Source organism: Amphiura filiformis, chromosome 17, assembly GCF_039555335.1.
Source record: "Amphiura filiformis chromosome 17, Afil_fr2py, whole genome shotgun sequence".
Lineage (NCBI taxonomy): Eukaryota > Metazoa > Echinodermata > Ophiuroidea > Amphilepidida > Amphiuridae > Amphiura > Amphiura filiformis.
The window spans coordinates 28,998,028-29,021,461 of record NC_092644.1 but is presented as its reverse complement, the minus strand read 5'-3'; the positions used below and the strand labels follow the sequence as shown (position 1 = coordinate 29,021,461).

The window sequence follows — 23,434 nt, the reverse complement described above, 5'->3', positions numbered from 1 at the left end:
CGCGTCAATGATGAGCGCACTGAGTATTGTGTATAGGAAAACGGGCAGTACCGTAACTACAGTATGTATGGCCTACTACTAGTATATAAAGTAAATCCGAACTGGTTTGCTGAAGGTCGAATTCCGCAGGCCACGCCACGCGCAAGATGTACAAATCAGCTCCCGGCGATACACTGCAGATCGCAGAATTGTGTGCATGGTTTACCACCACTCTGCCTAGCTATATAGTTGTGTACAATACTGTATGAGTTTCTTGTGAGTGCATGTCCATCTTAATAATAAGTCGGTTCGTACTTTTCATAAATTACTTTTTGAATCATAACTATCGTGACCGAGGATATCTTGCAACTACGTGAAGCTCTGCCTGGCAAATTCTTAATGACTAAATTCGCTTCACGTAATGAGTAAGTCGTACTTGATTGGTCAGTTTTACCTCCGAGTAATGAAAAACTCTAACATGATTGGTCAATTTGGCTCCACGGAACAAAAAGTCAGCTACGCGTAGCAGCTCCACGTTGTGGCGGTTGCGGCCTACCATATCAGTATCCCATATGATATTTCTATTGTAAGAAAATTTTATTTGTTGTCACGTAAATCACAGGTTTCGTTTAAATGTACTAACTGGAAATTAAATGTACTAATTAGTGAGGACCGGTATTTTGCTGTGGATATGTTTAACTGCAATTTTGATGTAAAACATTTGAAATCCGCTGTAAAAATTTTGATAATATTCAACTCTTTGAGAAAATTATTTTATAAAGGAATGCTGGTAAAACCAGGTGCAATACAATGTACATTATTGACACACTATCACGCTCTTTATCTTCGCAATAATAGAATAATCGATTTCAATCGAATTGAATGCATGAGTTTGTAGTTGACTACTGAGCGACCTAAGCGATCGATTGCTAGCCAATCAGATAGAACTCCTTTTCTTGCTTTCAGTGAAATACCACTCGCCTGTCGCTCACTACCACTCGCCCGTCGCTCACCAACGGAGTATTAAATTTATATTTATCGTATAGGACGTCGACGGTGTGAGGCGTATGTGTCATGCAAAAAATAAAATGGTGTGTGAACTTGGATGGAGTTGAATTGAGTAATGTAAGTGGTGTTGCTCTTTGAATGCTGTCTTTAGTCAAAAGCAAAACCACCGGAATGATTAGTATGCGCATGCTATGATTTATTGAAATACCCCGGTGAAATACTTAACTTTAGTCTTTGACATTTTTTACACTTACAATGCAAATATTCAATTTCTGTTGATATTTCAATTTGGATTTCATGATTTAGGGGTTCATTCATATATTTCCATGACTAAACGATCGTGCCCGAGGGCATAAACAACGTTTAATCATGAAAATATATATGAATGAACCCCGTTCATACAACATTCTCATTCTGCATGCTGTTATTTATTTTCCTCCACAACTAAAAATATCATCATAGACTAAAACACTACGGTACCAGTTCCTTATTTAAAAGTTTTTCCGTCGCTAATTGTGCGAAAACATTTACTTGCTCAGTCCAACATGTTTGGACATGCGCGAATATTGCGTGTCACTCGCACTTTGCGTTATAGCTTGCAAGCATAGTATGTGTGGTCGCATGTCGTGAACTGGAATTGGGCTATCAAATATGGGGGATTTGTTACATGTGAATAGGTTTTTTATTGTTCAGTCTCAATTATTTTCAGAATTACATCCCCTAAAGAAGTAAATTTGGTGTCATTTTGTTGCTATTGATCTCCCCCTTCATTTAAGACCATTTATAGCTCATTTGGATTAGTAACAAGCGAGTTGGGGGTCAAAATGTCCGAGTGGGTTGCGGGGGATCGGAGGACGTCGCATGATGGGAGGACGTCGCACACCATAGGAATTACACACAAAAAGCAAAAAAGGAAGCAACTTTGAAATGCTGTATTTAGAAAAGTACAAGTAGCATGAACCACAAATTTCATACATAGTATCCTTGATACTAGATCTATTTCATGATATAAACAGTTTTGAATGTTATGCAACCTATTAATTAATTAATTGACTGTTAATTAACTTCATTTTGACCCATTTTCTGTGGGGGTTTTGTGTACGTTGTTCATACTTCCTTTCTAGGTTTTGGAACATTGATAACCAAATAGAGCAGAAATGATTAATATACAACAAGATTAATATGTGTTGTTTATCACCACACAACAAAATCCAATGTATTATGAAGAAGATGGATTTTTTGGTCATCGCACAACAAAAATCATCTCCACTTAATGGATCACCCTGTATTCTCAATACTAGCTCTACAAAGCAGAAAGAAACTTAAGCAAATGTGATTTTTTAAACTTATCTAGCTGGTAAATAATCACACATCAGATAAACAGGTCTTTCATGGGACTATATAGCTTGAAAACTTCTTTTTTACCTGGTAAAAATACACAATTTTGACCACCCTGTATGTTCTAACCACAATGAAATCAGCCCCAGATTTTTTTTTAAATGAAAGGCCATGGTTACATCCTTCTAGATCAATATCTGTTTTTACTTATTCATCAATGGGGAAAAATTACCAGGGTGTAACAAATTGCATTTATTTTAAAATTATTATTATGTTACACCCTATATAAATTTTACCCACCCTGAATATTGACTTTGTTTTTGGCACATATGAGATCCTTGTAATGTAGACTTCCTAAAAATGTATGTACTTTCCTATACATGATATGTACAAAATAAAAAGTTATGTTCAGTTGAATACAAATCGGTGTGATTTTTGACATTTTAGTGTGTGTAACACTTTTTATGCCCAGTTCATGACATGCGACCGTGTGCATCCTACTCGCGAGCACGTCCATCGGTTCTAGTGTGACTTGTTTACGACCGGAAAGCTGTCGACCAATCACGCATGCTGTTATAATATAGCGTATGTTTTCTTCCCAGTGTAGTTAATTGATTTAGATACACCTTTGGTAAGGCGACGAAAAAGCAAAACCCTGTTTTACGGGCCCGACTGACCACATTTTACATTTTGGGAGATTTTTAATTAAACAAATTGGTTGATATCGTATAAAATTTGCTGTTTTGGGCCAAAATTTATTGATTTTTTACTGATATTTTTTTCTTAAGACATTTTCAATATGCAATTTGCAAAAAATCATTTTTATTTCCACAGTTTTCATTTAACTTTCAAGCTTTTGTTGATGTTTAGGCTGAAACGAATATAATTAGGTTTAGGGTCATAGCCTCAAAAAAAAAAATCCAGACCAACTGAGTGTACATCCGCCCGTTTTTATACACTAGCGGTCACCCGTCTTTCGCGGTTCGTAAATAAATGCAATTTTACAAATGCATATCACCCTCCGAGTTTTTATTGCAAGCGAACAATTTTACCAACCCCTTAATTTATTACAGTTTTAGAGCAGTTGTTTCATTTAATTCATTTTAATCACCCTCCGAGTTTTTATTGCAAGCGAACAATTTTACCAACCCCTTAATTTATTACAGTTTTAGAGCAGTTGTTTCATTTAATTCATTTTAATCAACTTCTTTGCCCCCCGATGTCCCCTATCCTCCCGCTCACATTCCTCTTCTGTTCTGGTTCTGGTTAAATACTTCTCAACACTTTCTACAAAGCCACTCTTAAATCCGCTTTGCCTCTTATCTGTCCCTAGTATCATGGTTTTAGTACCATACTTCTTCTTAGCAACTGCTAAAAAATTTGTGAACATAAAATGTACAATTTGTCAGTATAGGTAGGTCCCATGCTCAAAAAGTTTATAACGGCTATTAATTTGTATTTTTGCCATGTTCGCAAAGTTTGATGGCCACCCATGCATCGTGGATTGTAAAATAATATCTGCAACCCATGGCACCCATGCACTCTCCTCACTCATTTTGATTTTCCCATGTTTATTATTCCCACTTGCCTTAGAGGCAGCGTGTTGATAAGCGATGTCGCGAGATGACGCGAACTAAATGACACACGTTTTTTTGTTTGACGCGGCGTGTTGATACGCGAATACGCAATATTTTTTTGTTTGACGCGATGTAGTTGTTAAGCGGACATAGTAACTGATGCTCACTATTTTGAGGTCCCTGGATATTTTTTAAAGGTATTTTTGCTCATTTTTAGACTTTAATCACTAAGATTGAAAAAAATGAGGTGAATATGCAGCGTAACTCGGTGAATGATTAGGTTTGCAAAAGTGAAATTTGCATTTGCATCACCACCGTTCGAGTTTCTATCACGAAAAGTTTTGCAACTCGGTAATTTATTATAGATTATAATTCACATGTATGTTTTCTCTCTGTTTTGATTTACAGGACATGGAAAGAAAGTCAGAGAGGTCATTACTTATAATGTGACACTGACGACTCATCTTGCTGTAGACAATTTTGTATGAGCAACTCAGAAAAAGAAATTATTTGCCAAGCTTGAATGATTTAATAATTTATTTTGATAATTCCATATACGGTACCTGGCCAGTCATTGTTTCACATGTAGCTCAATTTGTAAACCATCATCACACATCAAAGACAATGCAGGGTCAGGCTATGAACTTGGTAACAGTTGTTGGCGTGGCAACCACGGCTAACCATTCCAAACGACCTATGGATGTGGTGGAAGAAGGATGCTTTTGTTATTTTGATCCTCTAGCTTGTGTCAGGTATGTAATCTATGTATGATGAATCATTGACAAGTATATATGATATATGTTATAATAGAGACTGCGATTTATAATCTTAATGTGGATAAATGAAATATTATATGCAAATGGCTAATAAGAATAGCCCTATGACCTTTTTTGTGGCTGCTTATCCTCAAGAACGGTGTTGCTCTGAAAAAAAGTTTCACAGAGCGGCATAATTCTTAGGTTATTGTGGTGTTCAGATGGCCACAATAAAAGTAACTTATTAAGTAAGCCCATATCTCTAGTGGGGCTAGGCAAGAGCTCATTTAGTCTATGCGTGGCTTAAAACTAACATTTACTTGAATGTGCTATGTGCTTCCGCTTTGAGGAAACAACAAAACTGAAACCTAATCGGTTGTTTTTCAAACATACAGATCCTTTTTTTTTTTAAACCAAAAAAACAGGGTGCATTTGAGTCATATTGGCATTTCTAAAAATCTAATTGGGCTTAGGTATAACTTTCACTTTGAAAGAATTTGCACTGATGAATAAACTGGATTTAATGTGCTTGATACAAACTAATGAATGCAAAAATAGAAACATACTCAGGCCTCGGGCTGCTGCCTGTGGAGTAGTGGTGGCTGGTGGGTATCTAAATTGAGTTGCACAAGGAACAAGTTCAATTTCTAAGAATTGCCAGACCCAACTGGCTAACCATTAAACATATTATTTATGGCCATGCGTTTTGATCTGAACACCCAAAAAGGGTGGTGGTGTCACACTTTTCACCATGATCATTTAATGTTTTTTGAGTATATCTTTGAAAGTTAAGAAGCTATGGCAATAAATTTGGTACCAAATGAAAGCTAATATAATAATGATGAACTATGGAAAGTTACATGAAGGTATCTTGAACAGAAGCAGAATGGCATTCAATCCAATGACCCAAGTCAGGGGTGGTGGTGGCAGCGGCTCATGTGGCAGCGGCTCACTATGTACAAACTCAATGGGAAAGTTCATTTTTAGTGCCTCGCAGTGCAAAAAGTTTGGAATTTTCTTTAAAAACTAGTGCATATCAATAAATTTGGTATCAAAAGAAAGCTGACATTGTTATCTGAACTTTTATTCTGTAAAATAGTTGAAACAATAAACTGCCTTGACCTAATGATAGGGGCAAGTGCTTTGAACTTGACATCTAAAATGGGTGAGTGGCGTCACATTTTTCACTGTGGTCATTAGTTTTTTTAATGTATCATTGGAATAAAAAAGATTTGAAAGTAAATTTGGTATCAAATGACAGCTAAAACACCAATTATTAATTATGGAAAGGTGTCAATATGATATCTTGAACATCTATAGAATGGGACTCAATCCAATTGGCCAAGGCAGGGGTGGTGGAGGTAGCAGGGCACTCTGCACAAAACTGTAAGCGAAGTTTTCATTTTGGGAGCCTCACAGTCGGTGTGCAAATGTGTTGCCATTTTCCTTTAAAATGAGTGTTTGTCAATAAATTTGGTATCAAAAGAAAGCTGACATTATTATCTACACTTTTATTTTGTAAAAAGTTCAAATAGTTAGCTGTTTTAGGGTATATGATAGGCCAATGTTCTCCAAGACAATAAGAAAAATTAATTCTATTTCGGTCACTTTTTGAAGGGTTGTATCATTTTACAAAAGTGATAACCCCCATACATTTATATATTGCAGGAAAGCCCTTACTCTGATCTATTGGAAAATGACGTAAAATAAGATGCAGGGGTAACACAGAAATGTTAGTGACATTATACCCCTGTACCACTGTCAGTTGATGTTTTTTCTCATTCACATAAAGGTAGCATTAGCACCTGACAGTGTTTCTGAGGCTCTTGTTGGATTCCATGTTCAATTTCCTTTCAGAAAATGTATACTTTTATCATGCTGGGGGATATGGTTTGAAAAATATGGGCATTTGAAGGTGAAAGAGTGTCACAAATTTCAAAAATCAGTGTGTGACGAAAAGTCGGCGAGGTTAAAACGCATGGCCTTATACAGCTACATGTATAGTGTACGGCAGTTGCACAGAACCGGATTTGATATATCTGTATTGATCAGTAATAGATATAGGCCAGTGTCAATAATATAAATGGATCTGTACCATTGCCCTTCGTTCTAGGCCATTTAGATAATGTTACAATGTGTACTCATGAAACATTTATTATTTCTAGTTGTGTTTTCAGTAACTAACTGTAATTACACAACTTTTCCCTGTCTGCATTGTTATTTCAGAAATGGCGTGTTATCAGTGTTTGCAGCCACACTACTAGTTCTGTGCATTGCTCAGGTAATTGGTTTGGTCTGAAATGAATGTGCGCTAGTGTGAATAGTTTGCCAGTATCCTTACCCTAACCATAAACCTTGCCCTACCCTAAGTTGCGGACTGGTGACCCTTTTTTTTGTTTGAGTGGATCATGCATTATGATATTGAAATGGGAGGTCCCCCTATTGTGCAATCAAAAATCTGATTTTGTGAGATTGAAAGACGAAAGTTATATCATGTGAGGTGGGAAATCCCCTGTCATGCAATCAAGAAATCTAAATTCATGACATTGAAAGTTATTTCATGTGAGGTGGGAAATCCCCTATTGTGCAATCAAGAATTCTAATTTTGTGACATTAAAAGTTATATCATGTGAGGTGGGAAATCCCCTATTGTGCAATCAAGAATTCTAATTTTGTGACATTAAAAGTTATATCATGTGAGATGGGAAATCCCCCTTTCATGCAATCAATAAATCTAAATTCATGACATTGAAAGTTATTTCATGTGAGGTGGAATATCCCCCCTATCGTGCAATCAATAAATCTAATTTCATTACATTGAAAGTTATTTCATGTGAAATGGGAAATCCCCCTATCTTGCAATCAAGAAATCTTGTGACATTGAAAGTTATATCATGTGAGGTGATGGGAGATCCCCCATCATGCAATCAAGCAATCTCAAGGAGATTTTTAAAACTGTAGAGAGGTATAGAAAGAAAGATTCTGAAATCATAATAATAATTATATGAAATTGGAGCTCTGCAAATAATAACATCAATTGTTAAATCCAATTGCATTTCAGGTTATCAAGCTTCATCATAGTAATCAACGCCTATACCATCAACTGTTTGTGTTTTACTGTGCCTCTTTTGAATGCATACTCATGTAAGTATTAATGAGCACTAATTAAGGCTGGGATATTCGGACGGGGACTCTGGTACCCACCCATTCCTAAGGAGCTCAGGTCTAAATTTCTTGTGGGCGGGTTACCTGAAGCTCATTATTTAACATAGTAGTAATATTTATTTGAATTACCAAAATACAAACAATATAATACAACGTACAAGTAAGTAAATGGTAATTCAAAAAACAGAAATAAAGTCCAAACACAGTGCTTTCCCTTCCTGTTACATAACATAATTCACATTTAAAAGAAAAAAATTACATTTGTATATAGATTGATAACTGACCTGCAAGTCCTGCATGAATTGTTGAAAGTCTGTGTACAGGGGATACTCAACAAAATCCAGTGTGAGCAACAACAAGCAAGTAATATAAGGCAAGAAGCTCAAAGTGTGCAAAAAATAAATGCAAGAACATAACATGTTGCACTAGCCTCCCCTGAACACAGTTTAGTTAAATTCAACTATACAATTTTCCAAAAGACAAACTCATAATCATATTCAACAAAAAAAAATACTGTATGCACAGATGATGTATGGCATCACACTCACACTGAAGCAGATCAAACCATTCAAATTTGAAATTGAAGCCATATAGTAACATTTGCTGAGTGATGAGGCACTCAAGTTTTGTCACAATTCTGATTTTTATTACATGATTGCAATGTTATTTTAATAATTAGAATATAGAATACCCTGCAAAAATCAAGGCTTTAAGTGCTGTATATTTGACAAAATCTGGTATTTTAAATAAAACCATATGTCCCGTCATGTTATTCATATGTGACACGATCTGGTCCATGGGGGCCAAAGGCGGTAAATTTGAAACTGAGATAAAGGTAAAAATATGGAGTAAAAAACGATAAAATACATAAGAAAATAGACATCTAAAAACTTCATAACTTTAGAACAAAGTATGCTAGACCTTTGGTGTTTTCAGTACATGATAGCATATTGTATGTATTATGTAATCATTACAGTAACCCAATTTTCAAAAATGCCTCCTTTGGCCCCCATGGACCAGATCGTGTCACATATGATCGAAATATTAGTCAAGCACATACATGATGTTGATAACACTGTACATGGGTTGATCATAACACATCAACAGGACCGACGTTAGTCACAACTGATGGAGTGACACACATTGGCGACATATGTGCTGGAATTAAATTACAATATTCTTTGCTTTACCTTGGTTATTCGGCTCAAAATTAAAAAGTGGACTATCTGACAGTAAAAAGTAACATTTTGCAGAAAAGAAAATAATTTTATGGAAATGTTACAATATATGGCTTTAATTTATTTTTACCAAGTCAGTCCGGCTATTATAATAATATTGAATGGCATTTTCGTATGATACAAGAATTTATTGCAATCAATAGAAAAATATTGCACTCATCCTTGACTCGTGCAATATTTTGCTATCTGGTGCAATGTATTGTATCACATTCGAAGCCATTCAATATTTTATTTATATCGTTCTGAGTCAATGACCTAGCAGATGCGCTTTTTATGATGCCCTTTTGAACACCAAATGATATGTGAACACCATTTCACAGAATAAACAATATTATTTCCGAGTCAATGGCCTATATTGCACTCTTTTATGGCTTTTGGATTGGAACAACTGATAACAGGAACAAAGGTAGAGACCGCAACAGAATATTTTAAAATGTGAAGTATAAAGCAGGGGTGGTGGCCAACCATTTTGGACCAATCACTAGGATCCACAACATGCTCATATATCAGGGCACAGTTCTTTAACCCCAATACATTTGTACATTCATTGAATGACCTTTGAAAATTTGGGTACAAAAACTCATACCAGGGTAGCGTTAACCCCGATCGGGGTGAATGACCCCTGAATTTAAAAAATATTAATTTTTCACCCTCCATATATTGGGAATGTGCAAGTTCTGGGGTGAACTCTGACCCTCTACTTTTGGACCTTACTCCTACCCCTGACTACACTGCAAAATATTTTTCACCCCAAGATTTATTTTTCAGCCAATGTATTGGGATTATCTGCAAGCTCGGGAGTGATAAACACGGGAAAACAACCCCCGACTTACGGGCCTTAATGCTACCCCTGACTCATACTCTGCAACTTGAGGTCAAATTTTGCACTACCGGTACTAGTGTTTAATTGAGGTTATTGAACTATGCCATTGGGATGAGACCATTGTGGTCCATAGTGAATTGCAAAGTTCAGACTCTTTGATTGGCTGTATATAGTGATATTATCAATAAATTTATTGTGTTATTTTGCAAAAACGCTTTGCGGCCCGGTGCCTGCATTATTGGACATTGTCAAGACCAGCATGTGGCCTGCGAGCAAAATGACTGAAAAAGAAAGTATATAATTTAGGTATGATTATTCATTATGCACTAGGATGTGGGAAATCTTAACCTCATACATTGTACTACATCGTCAATAAGCTTAGTCAAAACCTCAGTATTTCCAATAGCTGCTATGTGTTAAATATGTAAATGCAATATATTTTATATTATATATGTAACACCTAGCAGCTATTGGAGTTAGAGGTTTTGACAGAACAGCATCATGTATATGTAGGCTCATGATCACTCTTTGGTTTCACTTAAAATGTGACCCAGTGCCAGTGATGCATATTATTGAGAACACTCTGGTAGAAGCCAGGCCTTGTCTTTTGAGGTGAGTGAGAGTGATCACTCGCCATCACTCGCCTAAAATGAAGCTGAGGAGAGCTTTTTATCACTCGCCTACACTTGGTGTAATACTAATACAAGTGATTAAAATCACTCACCTATACAGCTCTCCTGACAAGTTTTGAGGAGAGTGATTTGTCACTCGCCAGCAATTTTCAAAAGACAAGGCCTGAGAAGCTTACCATTCTTTGATGAGAAATTATAAATAGCACTCTAAAATGGGGGGGGGGAGGCTAATACCTTGGAAAGGGCTAGTTGGCAAGTTTTTCAACAAGAGGGGGGTAGTCTATCTGTATGTACTCATTGGCATGGGGCTATTGGGTATTGTCTGACACCCATGCTCATGAGGGTTTTTCACAGGCCCAGGACTACAGAAGAATGTATACTGGATATAGACAATCAAAATCACCACCTTCAAGTCACATTAGTCATGTAGAAAGGGCATCAAAATTGCTATATCCTGAAATCCCCAAGGTATTCAAAATTTCTGTCTGCAAAATTCTGTGAAAGGGTTTGCACAGACTCAGCATTCTGTGATACTCATAGCCAATAAAGCACATTGTGGTTGCAATATAAGAAGTATTGATGCTGAAACTTGGATAATTGCCCATTGTTCCAAATCAGATGATGATGAATGTAGTGTTATTCCTGGTGATATTTTTTTATTTCCTGGTACAGGCTTCATAGGCTTATCTAATCATAAAATACCGAAAACACTGACAATTTTTAACATGTTCTCTCATTTCTACTTGATTTCAGAATAATCCACTGGATCTACATTCATTTTGCACAATTAGAGTTAGCAGTACAGTACCTTAAGATGTTACAACTCTTGGCTGTGTGTCATTTCTATCTGTCAAGGTCAGCCAGGCTACTTAGGAGGGAATATCTTAATCAATTGTAAGTAACTTGACCTCAACAGTCAGTATAATGGGCATTCCAGTTGAAATCCATACACCCCCTATGGAAGACATGACCTTAATCTTCCACACAGGGAGTGTGGATTTCAAATGGAGTCATCCATTCAGGTAACCCCTTTTGAATTTCACACTCCATGTGTGGAAGATTAAGGACATGTCGTCTTCCATAGGGGGTGTGTGGATTTCAACTGGAATAGCCCATTTAGGATAGAAATCAAAAATGAAAATAAGCAGGAGCCAGGAGCTATTTGGCTTCCACGAAACCTTAAACACGGCCCACGGTTTCCTGTCAACTAGCCTGAACCAGGAGACACTTTTTGATGATTTCAAAAACCTTGAAATTATTGAACTAATCTATTGGGGACTAAACTTCCACTTAAGATAAATTAAATAATATTATCAGTTTGGATTCTAAAGTATGGTGAGCAAAAATATAGGTATGTGTCACTTATGGTAAGTTTGAATTGGACTGACTCCTGGTAGGCTTAAAGTGGCTCCTGGTTCACATGAAAATGGCTGTGAATCCAAAGCGATTTGGAAGTTGTTATCAAATATAATTAAAGACAGGGATAAAAAGAATTTATCGCCTCTGATGTCACTGTCAATTACGATCTTTGATTGGTTTACACAGGTTAATAACGCGTAAAAGGAAGACCGATCTATAGCAGCAAATGGCGAAAAATTACGTACTTTTACAAGGCAAAAGCAGCTTTTCTAGGCATTGTTGACATGGTGCCTTCACCAAAGAAAGTTTCCTACTATCAAGACCTAACTTTTGAGATGGTTTGCATGTTTAATGGTGCAAAATTAACAATAAGGCGCCCGGTTGTCCCGCCGCGCAAGTCATCATCACGACACTTGTAAACAAACCGTGCTCGAATTTGATTGACAGATGACGTCAGACGCGATAAATTCTTTTTATCTCTGTCTTTAATTATAGCGACTATTGTTTCTAGGAAATGTTTCTGTAACATTTTAGTGAACATATTTGATTTTTGTGAGGGGACTTTGAAATAAAACTTGGCCTTGAAGTCAGAAGGAATCAAAAAACAAAATCAGCAACAATGACATCTATAGACGAATCCAACAAGCCAAGTCATGGTCAGGATTTGGTCGGCCATTACTGGGTCCCCGCAGCACCAAACTGGTGTTGTGACTGCCCAATTGGGTGGATTAAAGCCGCTTAAAAGTCGATGTTAAATTCTTTTGTGTTGTAAACTGTCATCATTCTTTTGTCTACTTGTAACACGGGTGATAGAATGCAGTTTAAAATACCCTCCAAGGCCGCATCATTTCACATTTTAGGTGAGATGGAGCCGACGGGGACCCAGCTATGGCTGCCATTGAGGTTTAGGAATGTGTGAAATTCGATTCGTCTATATATGTTCTTGAAAGTTCACCTGTGTTGGTAGCTTATGAATCCATAATGGATTTAAACTTTTGATCCAAACACAAGAAATGAATTCCTGCCTCGGAATTTTTAGATGGTACTTTATCTTTCATACGTGAGAATGAGACTATAATCACTGACATCAGGTCATGACCTTTTTGACCTCTGACATGATCACAGACTCCTATACTCCTGGAAGTTTGAACCTTCACCCATCCTTGTTGACAAATGGCTCATTCACTTTAATTATGTTGACTTCATCCTTAATGCCATGTTCAAACCTCCTGTGGTCTCTGCCCAAGACTTTGACTTGGTTGAAGTCCACAGAAACCTAATCTATTGTTCTAAAACCCAGAAGTAATGTACATATTGCTTCTATAATGTATTACTGTAAATTGAGGGATCTGTGAAAGTGCATTGAAGGATCGGTGGTTCACAATGCACTAAATAAATGCTGCTGTGGTATTATTATTATAAATATAAAATTTGCTAAATTAAACATATAATTGCTTTATTTATCTTGCAGTGTTGTTATACCAGTACTAGGTGCTTTTTCTGTATATTTCTCAACCATATTTGTTTATGCTGTTGTTGTAGCCAAAGATACAAAAACAGAATGTTTTGGTAAGTACACATGGCTTTAATCTACCGCCTACATGTATAAGGCCATCTTGATTTAATAGTTCATCTCGAAGCCCTTCCCAAGTTAAAAACATACTGCAGAATGTGTTTTTTTAAAGGTTTTTTTACTTTAATTTTTTTTTAATCTGTGGGACAAGCTTTTTGACAAGAATAGATGTAAAGATGAAGAATTTTATTGAGATTTACGAGTTAGGCTATTTTGACGTCTGTCGATGTTAGACGTGAGATTTTTTGGAAAACAAACTGAAATTTGCTCAATCTAGCTGGTATAACATGCAAAAAGTGGGCGATTTTACTAATGCGTGTATTATTGACATAAGGAAAATTACTGAATAAGTTATTAATTAGCACCAAAACTTGCTACTTGTTTAAAATACTACTACAGACAAAAAAGAAAAGTCATTCAAATGCTTTCAAAGCATTAAATGAAGGGATAAAACAAATAAAAGTAAACCTATTATGTAGAAGATAATCGAGATGGATAGTAAGATATCTTGTAGAAATGTGGTTCATGTTGATTTGTTGAACAGCACAATTGGTCAATGAAACTATTACTGCAAAACTGTATAGAGTACATGTAGTAAAGAAAGATGCTGTTTTGAATGATATTCTCACACCTTGCATTGCAGATCCGTATTGGGTAATGTTATCAACTGTAGAATGTCTCCTGGTACAGTTTTTCCTCTCTGCTGGAGTATTTATAACTTACAAATTAAATGCAGTACAAACACAAGATATTGAAAGAAGAGCACAAAAAAGAAATATTTGGAGGTAAGTTTTGTAATCGTAGACACCAAAGTTTCATCACGGGTCGTGCGCCATGAATTGGGGTATAGGAAAAGGTGGCGGTGTTACATTTTTTTATTTTTTCCCAAACATTTTGTCACAGATCTCAAGAATGGATAGGGGTACTGAACTGGTTTTGGTCTTATTTTCTTGCTAATTTATCTGGCTAAAATTGTGGAAGGTAAAACTTTCATACTATTTGTACTTTGTGAGATATTGCCAATCAAAGGATGTCAAGTCGGGGGTGGTGGAGCCTACGGATGAAGGAGCCTACGGATGAGGCATGTGTTAAAGTATAGGGAATATTGTTTTTTGGCGACTCTCAAATATATTTTTTACTGTAACTTCATAACCCAGCAAGGTATTGAGATGGATTATGTACCATTGTTTTGGTATTTCTGTCTAGTTTGAAGTGTGACTAGTTTTACTCCAAGTAAAGTTTTAAAATGTGTAAAATTTGTTGCAAGTGTGCTGCATTCTGTGTCATGGTTTCTAGACTTTTCCCTATATGTTACTGTACTAGGTATTTATTTATGCTCCGAAATGTTCTGACTATCATATTTCATGAAGGAGTTACCCTACTGCTGTGAAAGTTAGCATTTTCTTGATGGAAATTTGACGAGGAATTCAAATATGCCACTGGTTTTTGTGTAGGGCCTGGAGGAAAAAAGTTTTGATTGATAATGTTATAAAAATCATAAAAATTATGTACGACTTTTGAACACCCTGTATCTCAGTAAGGCAACATAACTCATTACATGTTTGCTTTTTTTGAAAGCCTACAATGTTATTAGCACATCTGAAAAGGATTTAACAGAAAAAGTTTTTACGTTAGTAAATAAGAGAGGAACAAAATTTTATACTTTATGAACCAAAATTTAACTTTTCCACCCTATATGACATTTGCGGCACCCTGTTTATTGACCAATTGTTTGTATGTGTGTATTCCTGGTACTCTAAGCTTGACAGTGATATATAGTTTTACAGGGTTTTGATGAACATTTTATGAATTGGATTAGTTTAAGTACAAACACATGTAAATTGTTCAATTTTTTAGTATGTAACGCATTTGGCCCCCAATTCATGGCGCACGACCCACGTTTTGTGTGAAGAAATTTCAAGTTCTGTCTTTTTTGGTGAAGTGGCATGAAAAAGCCAAACTTTGTTGTGCTCTCGACCCCAAAATAAAGGAATAAACAAATAAGTACTGGCTATGGCATTTACGGGATCTTTACAAAATCATCTCCAAGTACAAAGTGAATGTATTGATTTTATCACATAAGTAGATGCTATATCAAAATTACCTATACCCATCATTTTTGATGTTTATTAAAAAGGCTGCATCTTCCAAATACTACATCAAATCCTCTTGAAATGGCTAGAATTAATACTTTTATTAGCTTTTATAATTCAATTAATCTACAAGTTAGTAGATGGACTGTATGTTTGCATTTTGATGTCTTTCACATTATCAGTGACTGACAGGTACCAATTATTTTGCTTCGGCCTGTACACAACCTTCTCCTTCCAGCCCAATTGAGAATTCACAATTATTTGGTTGATTTCTACTAAATTCCGTCTCCAACAATTGTTTTCTTTCTATTATCTTTGCAGCATTATAATAGCGTTTGAAATATCAGCGTTTGCTACCCTAATTTATGATGCTGTAATGTTTGCAAGTAAGTACAAGTTTTAACTGTGTCTGTAATTTCCAAAGAGATCTAACCTAAAGAGTACAGACTCAAAATTACTCCATGTGTAATGCTATGGTAAATATGCCATACTGGTTTGTTGCTCATGGAGGACGAATAGTGTACCTCTGGCAATTATCAGCTAAAGTCCAAAATAGAATGATAATTGGTGTCTTTAAGGGGGTACTACACCCCTGGCCAATTTTGTGCCTATTTTTGCATTTTTCTCAAAATTATAGCACATTAGTGACAAGTAAGATATGTATATGATAGGGGCAAGGACTACAACTACTGCACTGAAAATTCAGCAACTCAAGGCAAGTAGTTATCGATTTATTGATCAAATATTGGTTTTCCCTCATTTTTGACTGTAACTCCACAACTGTTGCCTGTGCTGAAATAAAATTTCCAGTGCAGTAGTTGTAGTCCTTGCCCCTATAATATACATATCTTACTTGTCACCAATGCGCTATAATTTTGTTTAAAAATGAAAAAATAGGCACAATATTGGGCAGGGGTGTGGTACCCCCTTAAGCATGAGCTTTGCAAAAGTTAGTGCATGCAGAGCTTAGTGCGTGTTTTTCAGTACAACGCAATATGCGCATAATGTAAACAACCACATACTTCAAATCAAAGCTTGCCGAGTGCATAGCGAAATAATCCGGCGGTACGCTATTTGTCCCTCCATGAATGACATGCAAACATCGCAGAGACGGTACTCTTTGGTTCTACCTCTTATTTGTTTAAAATAACAATGTGAAGTGTATCATATTTCAATTACCAAAGATCAAATTTGGATGGGTTTCAACATTATGTGGTGTGATAAAGCAAAATCAGTCTGAAGTCGGGCATATTCAATTTTCAGTTTTTTGCATGATTGTATAAAGCATTTGCACAGCTACATTTTGCAGAAAACCCATTGAAATTGAACATTTAGTTCCAAAGATATGAACAGTTGAAGTGTTTCCAAAACAATATGCAACAAAAGAAATGGTTGTCTTTTTTTGGCTATATCTGAAAATCATTATATCCGACTTCAGACTGATTTTGCTTGATCACATCACATATTATTGTAGCGTATGAAATAAAGAATAAAAGTTACAAAATGAAATTGGCTTTGCCAATCATTCAATTTTTTAAATCATAACCCTTGAGAAAATACACAAGCTTCAAAAATGGGCTGTGAGAACCATTTCCAATAGCCACTATCGGAGTCATTCTGGGCCACTTTTTCATAAATATGATTTTTTAAACGTATTTGATACCTACAAATTAGAATTAGGTGTATTTATGTACAAATACTGTCTTAATCAATTACCAAACTCGTTTAATAACTTCTTTACAAAACGTTCTGATATCCACAGCTATCACACAAGAAACAGCAAAAATTATAATCAAACAAGAAATAAAAAGGTTTTTACTGATCAAGCGGTCAGAACCACAGGCCCAATCCTGTGGAACTCCCTAAACGAAAATGTCAAAGAAGCTAAATCATTGAAAAACTTTCGAAGAAAATACAAATTTCATCTTTTCTCATCATACATTTAATTCTTGTAGCAAATTTTTAAGTTTAATGTGTCTTGTGTGATAGTCTTTTCATTTTGCTTTTCATTTTTCTGTCTTATAAAAGGGGGTGGTCAATTCTGGCCTTATTGGCCTTTCGATCATTCCCTCCATAATCGTTTCGTTTAATCTTTCTTTGTAATAATGTATCCAATAAGTATTTGTCTGTTTGTTTGATTATGGAAATAAAGTTGAAGTTAATGTTGAAGTCAACTAATTGGAACCCTAACCCTAATTTGGTGTAAAATTACATGAAGGAATAACCTAAATGTCAATCAATCATTCATTTCACAGGAATTCAATCATTAATCGTGTTAAAATTATTAATAACCATTCGTACCAAGTGCAGACTTTCTGTTTGTGAGGTGTTTATTAACATCAAGTCATTCATTCTTTATTGTTTAATGTTAATATTGAATGGCACTGTACATGTTGTAGTCTGCAGTGGGATGAGTTTTGATGATGGATTTTTACATCTCATTGACAATGTTTTAATTTTGTTACTTTGCAGATAAAGAACATGATAGCTGCAGTGAGATTTATGTAAGTGTATAGTTAGTCTATAGTTGTCCATTATATAGAACTATAAACTAAAAACCCTCTTTTCTACACAAGAGCATGACCCACCCCACCTGGCAAAAAATTGAAACGTCATTTGTGAACCTATATGCTGCCCTCTACAATTTCTTGTATTGCACAGATATATGTATGCTGCCCTCTATGGTAATCTGGTATTGAAAAATTGGTAAGCAAATGCCAACTCGTGGATGTATGTTTGCTAAATTATCTTGGTTGTTAGTGATGCAGATTAACTCTACTTAGTTACATAATTGTTACATAATATTCCAGTATTGTTGATAAAAATTTAGACAGAGTTAAAATACTTTGTTAAATATGAGAGCTACTAGTTTGAACAGCATACTTGTAGAAGTAATCCCCCTTGACAAATGAGGAGCTATGAGGGCTGTTTTATCAAATTAGGGAGCCAGTCACCCGGGCAGCCACCCTTAGCCCCTGTGTATTTTGGGCCCTGAATTCAGAACATGATGTTTTAACACAATTTTTATCACACATTATTTCCTTTTCATGGTATTTCATTTTTTTTTATTAATTTCAATGTTTCTTTTTTTCTTGGAACAGAATCATAACCAAACTACATATAGTGTTATCTACCTCATCTTAATGGTAAGTATAAAGTGAAAGAAGTGTGTGACCCTCTCCTGCAAAACCCCTATGTTACCCTCTCCCGCAAAACCCGTATGTGACTCACTCCAACAAAACCTGTATGTGTCACCTGTATATGACCCACTTCCACAAAACCTGTATGTGACGTTGACCGACTCTCACAAAAACTGTATGTGACCCACTCCCACAAAATCTGTAAAAAAAAACCTGTTGAGACAGGGGCGTAGCACAGGAAAGCTGAGGGAAAGCTGGTGACACTCCCCCCCCCGCCTTCCCCACAAAAAGTTTTAGGGATAAAATGGGGACTGTAATGAGGAAAGTGCCCTTAAAATGACTAAGAATTGAACAAATAATTGACAAATGGGGACGAAATTTGGCTTTGCCCCCTCACTAAAACCTGGCTACGTTACTGTGTTGAGAAATTATATTGAACTTAATTGGATCAGATAAAATGGGGATGGTAACAAGGAAAGTGTCCTTAAAATGACTAAAAATTGAACAAATAATTGACAAATGGGGACGAACTTTGGCTTTGCCCCCTCACACTAAAATCCTGGCTACGCTACTATGTTGAGAAAATATATTGAACTTAATTGGATCAGATTTACAAAACAAGGTCACAACAACATAAGAAAGACCTATCTGCAATAGCTGGCCTATAGACAATTTGACCATTTCTGCATTCTATATTGTACACATATGCAGAGATTTAAATCTTCCGGAAATTGCTGGAATTCCGGAAATTTGGCCATAAAAAAAATTCGGAAATGTAAAATGACCTTATCCCAAGTCAATCTTGTGTAAAGCAGACAACTAATTGGGCCCATTTCTCAGAATAAGGCAAAAATAGCAAGATACCATACAACATATCATGAAAAGTATTCATGCTATTTATAATTTTGGTTTCATGTTTTTTTTGTCTAGAGCTTAGATTTATATAAATAACATAAATTCCAATATCATCTGCTCAACGTGTTATGAAATCCCATAGATTCACACATGGAAATGCCAATAAAACGCCTAAGGGAACAAACCAAAAGATTGATGACGTCCTATAAACGTAACTAGTTTCGTTTCTCGGCCGACCCCTTCCCTCCCTGCCAGAAACGTAATAATGAAATGTTGAAAATTTTGGGTCGGTTTTTAAAGGTATATGGATAATAAATGGGACATATGACAGGGTTACCCCTGGTATCAACAAATAGTGGATGGATAAATAACTGATTTCTAAACATTTTCTCAAACTTGGTACCTATAAAACATCACTATAGAAAAGAAACATCTATAAAAGACCATACTAGGCTAATGGTGATGTCTCGGGACCTAAAATATACATACTATATGGGCACGGTATTGCTTTTAGGGGATTTGGGGACGTTGAGTTCTCATGGCTACATCTCTACCACATCCGCAATGAATTGATATACGCTCATCGCACATCCAATTGCTGTCAAATGATTATCTGACGGCAATCAGCAGATAGGTGAGGTCTGCTTGTTTTCTGTTGACAAGGGGCAGTATTCAGTGAACGACTCTTTTTAGAGGCATCAGTAGGTGAGGGGCGCATATCTCATTTTTAAGTACTGCGTCCTGAAGAGGTCAGGGCTAATCCTCATGAAAGCTTGACAGTTCCAAACTTGTCCGACGGCGAACCCGCTATTAAACTTACTAATAGAGATAATATATTTCTTCTGCAGATACAACTTTCTTGCATTCAGTTAACTTATGAAGAATGCTAAAAAGTTGTATCACCGCAGAAGCGATTTTTTTTCATTTATTTATTACTATTAGTAGACATTTTAGACATACCAAAACCATTTTGATGAAGAAAAGCTTACAAAATATATAATGACACATTCTTTCAACTGATGTTTTTACAAATGTAATCGAGTATTTTTACCCCCTCCTCCCTAAACGAAACTAGTTTCGTTTATAGGACGTCATCGATCGTTTGGTTTGTTCCCTAACATAGAAAGCATACACACACAATTTGCAATTTTAATGCTAAAATGGGCAAAAGTGAGGACAATTGTGAGCTTAAACTGGGCCAAAGGAAGATGCAACTTTTGGTCAATTTAGTCCGGCATTTTGAGGTGGGGGCAGTTGGTATGCCTCTGCTTGGGCTTTGTCGCCAAACGGGTATTGTCGGCACACAGTATGTGCCCGGCCCCCCAACTCAACACAAAAGTTGACAACCATCAGAGTTACCAAATCTTTCAAAAGCCCCCTTTGCAATGATTTTTCATCAAATTTACCCCCCCCCCTTTTTCATGCAAAATCAAGGACAAAATTTGGCCAAAAACAATCCCTTTTTTGTGGTTTTCAATGACTAGAATTTCAAACACTCCTTATCAATGACACTAAATATTGACATAAAATTTCTAGATTTTCCCAAGTACCCTTTTATCCAAATTTCATGGACAGTGCAAATTAAATACCCTATTTTGCTGATTTCACTGTCAAATTTCATGGACAGTGCAAATTAAATATCCCCTATTTTGCCAATTTCGAGGTCCTTGCTACTGGTAAAAAAATAACCCCTTTTCCGCACAATTTGGTAACTCTCATGGTTGTCAAATTTTGTGTTGAGTTGGGGGGCCGGGAGTATGTGCACACAACTGATGCGGTGAATTCATATGTTCACACATTGATACTTCATTTTCCATCTTTGGTCAGAGTTTGTAAAGTAATAAATGCTTCCCAGCTTGATTTTAGCATAAGTTTTCTCTTTTTTCTCCTCAGATTCTTAAAATTGTTGTGCCTATATTAACATTACTGGTAGTATTCCATCCTGTGTATCGGACGGAAGATACCGACGAAACATTTGTAGCTAGCGGTCAAGATTATGGGGTAAGTTTTCTATGAAAGTTGTAATATGCACAGACTACTACAGACCATGTATCAACAAAGTCCCCATGCATTGTATGCTGTGAATTCTTGCATATTCATGAGGGCCGATTGTTCGATTGTGGCTTGTCTTACAATCACGCCTGCATTGCGTGCATTCGCGTATACCCGATATAGCGTTACATGCTTTCGCAATAGACCGTAAAAATATGCGGTAAGTACGTAGCAGTTTTGCGTGTCGCATTTCATGGAACAATCGGCCCTCATTATCAGGTGATGCTGAGACTTTGACTGCTTGTACGCGGTGTGTTATCTTTTTCGTCATATCCCGGGGTAATATGTATGTTTGCACGGTCAGTAAATATGGATGATTGATAATCTTACACCCTTTCCCACATTGGTCCTTTGAAATTGGCATCTAAAGAAAGCTCATATTTCTCTCATAACCCCATTAAATCTTTAGGCCGTTAGTTTCCTCAAGATTGTATGAACAAAAATTAATGTGAACACCTTATCCCTCATTGTGATACACATGTCTACTTCTAATATCTATGAAATTGCAGAAGCAACGCAACTCAAAACTGGGAATCAAGATTGTTTTAGTAACAGGGGGTGTGTGGATTTCAAATGGAATAGCCCATAGTATTTTGTGTACTTTGATTTTCTCATTCAAATTTAGCATCTGATTTTGAGGTGGTAACTTGTGTCCTGTTTTTCTTTTCTTTCAGGCCATATCATCAACATTCAGCCCTTATCAGCACCTTGGAACCAAATACCGTCGTCTTTATGTACCTGGCACGGAAGGTCATGGTTCCATACAGGTTCCCCCCTCAGCCTATGCAAATCCCGCCAGGCGGACACAGTCTTTCCCTAGAATGCCCATAATTGCTGAGGAATCTGAGCATACAAGCAGTTCATCTCTTCCCACTACAGCCTAATGTGCTTCTAGTTTTAAAAAAGGTAAGTTTTATACCAGTGGGATGAATTCATAGGGATTTTACCTTCATTCTCTCTGTCAGGGTTGTTCCATCTATTGCACTTACCCATTTCTGACGTCTGTCAAATGGGACACTCTCGCAAAATCCCTATTGGTTTGTACAGTGTGTTTCAGTTCCAGCCAATTTTCTCTGCATAGAAAACACCAATTTGCCTTTCCTTTTGTAATTATTGTGAGTTTATTCCCCTGATACGAAACCAAACTTTTTGAATTGTTTCACCAATTATGACATGTTTGTGATTTCTCCCATTGAGTGCAATGGTAAGTGTCCACTTTGTGTCAGAGGGCAAGAGATAGACCAGTCGAATCCCGGCAAAAACAAGCAATGAGATGAATACCTTTACGGCTAATTCAACTTGTGTAGTCGCACAAAAGGATTCAATGCAACTACCTGTACATGCACATATACCTCACTATATTGCTTAATAGACATGGTTCCCAGTCACCAAGGGAAGTCAGGGAAAATGAAAATACATTTTCCAGACGGAAAAACTCGGGTAATTTGAGTGGCCCAAGAGGGAAATTATTTTTCGACCATTCAATTCAGCCTTCATCTGCTGGTAAATTGAAAATATTTCTCATGGAATTTTGGAAATTTGTCAGGGAAACATAAGGCCCAAATTGGAAAATTTCATTCCCAGGGAAATATCAGACAGCAGGCCATACCATGGCCAGACGATAACACGAGTAGGTTTATTTCATAGTATTACAGTTGCAAGTATGGGTTAACTTTCCCTTGAGCCATCTAATGTGCCATGAAACTGTATCTACTGGTCAGTTTATACTCTCATTTCCACATCTGTTGTTTCTAGCTGTGGCTTTAAGGATTTTTTTTTGTGATATTCTGGGAACCCTGTTAGAAAAAGACTTGTGCATTTACTTAGATGAAAACATAATGTCCAGT

General features: G+C 36.4%; 1 protein-coding gene across 1 annotated transcript in view; it reads left to right on the top strand.

The window, feature by feature from the left end:
- The window catches only part of LOC140137577 (uncharacterized), a 49,184-nt gene that overhangs the window by 8,612 nt on the left and 17,138 nt on the right, over positions 1-23,434 (top strand). Inside the window, exons 2-12 of the mRNA XM_072159299.1 lie at positions 4,311-4,654; positions 6,884-6,938; positions 7,719-7,801; positions 11,269-11,409; positions 13,346-13,443; positions 14,091-14,232; positions 15,862-15,926; positions 18,013-18,044; positions 18,642-18,686; positions 21,429-21,536; positions 22,262-22,493. Of these exons, the coding sequence (XP_072015400.1) occupies positions 4,527-4,654; positions 6,884-6,938; positions 7,719-7,801; positions 11,269-11,409; positions 13,346-13,443; positions 14,091-14,232; positions 15,862-15,926; positions 18,013-18,044; positions 18,642-18,686; positions 21,429-21,536; positions 22,262-22,471 (1,107 nt within the window). The 5' untranslated portion in view covers positions 4,311-4,526 and the 3' untranslated portion in view covers positions 22,472-22,493. The remainder of the gene's footprint in view (positions 1-4,310; positions 4,655-6,883; positions 6,939-7,718; positions 7,802-11,268; positions 11,410-13,345; positions 13,444-14,090; positions 14,233-15,861; positions 15,927-18,012; positions 18,045-18,641; positions 18,687-21,428; positions 21,537-22,261; positions 22,494-23,434) is intronic.